The 1733-nt window shown below is 47.0% G+C and overlaps 1 protein-coding gene across 1 annotated transcript; it reads left to right on the top strand.

Annotated features, from left to right (window-relative positions):
* Positions 1-73: 73 nt before the first annotated feature.
* On the top strand, positions 74-1650 carry EMH_0095810 (uncharacterized protein; the record flags this gene model as incomplete). Its single annotated transcript, XM_038023210.1, has 7 exons — positions 74-148; positions 267-332; positions 470-553; positions 783-850; positions 1090-1185; positions 1522-1577; positions 1637-1650. 7 exons carry the CDS (start codon positions 74-76, stop codon positions 1648-1650), a joined length of 459 nt encoding a protein of 152 aa, XP_037879064.1.
* Positions 1651-1733: the final 83 nt, after the last annotated feature.

Genomic DNA, 1733 nt, shown 5'->3' on the forward strand with positions numbered 1-1733 from the left:
TTAGGGTTTAGGGTTTAGGGTTTAGGGTTTGGGGTTTAGGGTTTAGGGTTTAGGGTTTAGGGTTTGTGTGGGTATGCAGCGGCGGCATATTGGCCGTTGGCTTTCGCAACGGCAGCATTTCCTTCTACGACGCGAGGGTGCGTTTAGGGTTTAGGGTTTAGGGTTTAGGGTTTGCAGCTTAGCGACTCAGATCTGGGGCCTTCTCAACCGCTTCAGCAACTTGAGGGTTTAGGGTTTAGGGTTTAGGGTTTAGGGTTTGCGTGCAGACGCTCAAGTTTTGTTCAGAGGTTGACTGCAAGAACCGAAAGGGGAAATTTGCAAAAGGGAGAAAGGTAAGAAATTAGGGTTTAGGGTTTAGGGTTTAGGGTTTGAGGCTTATGGCTTGTTTAGATGACGAGTATTGAGAGCTTTTTTAGGGCCTAGGGTTTAGGGTTTAGGGTTTAGGGTTTAGGGTTTAGGGTTTGTTCAGGTGACTAGCTTGGAGTGGCTGCCGGACGGGACCTCTTTGCTGGTCGCCACCAACGACTCTCGCATCCGCATCTTTGATGTTTCTGTAAACCCTAAACCCTCATCTAAACCCTAAACCCTAAACCCTTGTGAAAACCCTAAACCCTCGTAAAAACCCTACACCCTGGTATCTACCCTAACCCAACAAACTACTGCAAACCCTGAGACGTTATGTAAACCCTCCTCTTGTTTATGTTACTTTTTAGAATTTAGGGTTTAGGGTTTAGGGTTTAGGGTTTTAGGGTTTAGGGTTTAGGGTTTAGGGTTTTGTGCAGAGCTTGACTTGCGTCTACAAATTCAAGGGCCATGTGAACGCGCAAATAATGTTGAAGGCGAGCTACACGTAAGAGTGAATTTTCTAGGGTTTAGGGTTTAGGGTTTAGGGTTTAGGGTTTAGCGTTACCCCGGGAGACTATTTTATTTGAGGTTTTCTCTGTTTGTGAGCGACCCGTACAAAGCATTGAGGGTTTAGGGTGAATATTTTTCTGGTGTTTGTTTTGTTTCTAGGGTTTATGACTTACGATTTAGGGTTTAGGGTTTAGGGTTTAGGGTTTAGGGTTTAGGGTTTGGGTGTATGCACAGAACCAACGGGCTGGGGGTGGTTTGCGGCAGCGAGCTGGGGCGGATATGTTTCTGGAGGGTTTCGGGCCCCTCAGGGGAGGTGCTAGACGACAGCAGGTAAACCCTAAACCCTAATTACACCTCAGCTTNGTTTCGGGCCCCTCAGGGGAGGTGCTAGACGACAGCAGGTAAACCCTAAACCCTAATTACACCTCAGCTTCTCCCCCGAGGGTTTAGGGTTTAGGGTTTAGGGTTTAGGGTTTACTGCTTGCCGAGTTCGCACTCTTCTTGTCTTTTTTCGGTTTTTTTTTCGTTGCTCTAAACCCTAAACCCTTAAAATGCACAAACCCTAAACCCTAGCACGTTGGATGGCCTTACCTTGGCCGCTCTCCCTAGGGTTTAGGGTTTAGGGTTTAGGGTTTAGGGTTTATCAGGGTTTGAGGTTTGCTGCAGGACGCGACTGCAGCAGTGGAAGAGAGTCACAAACAACTCTCCAGAAGAGTTTAAGGGTAAGACAAGGGTTTAGGGTTTAGAGTTTAGGGTTTAGGGTTTAGGGTTTAGGCTTTAGGGTTTGGCGTTTGACGCTCCAATTGCCTATATGAGTTCGTTGTGAAAGGGTTTAGGGTTTATCGTTTGTATGCACCACCATGTGGTGTGTAGGGTTT

This window comes from Eimeria mitis, genomic scaffold (genome assembly GCF_000499745.2).
Source record: "Eimeria mitis Houghton genomic scaffold, Emh_scaff8775, whole genome shotgun sequence".
Taxonomy (NCBI): Eukaryota; Apicomplexa; class Conoidasida; order Eucoccidiorida; family Eimeriidae; genus Eimeria; species Eimeria mitis.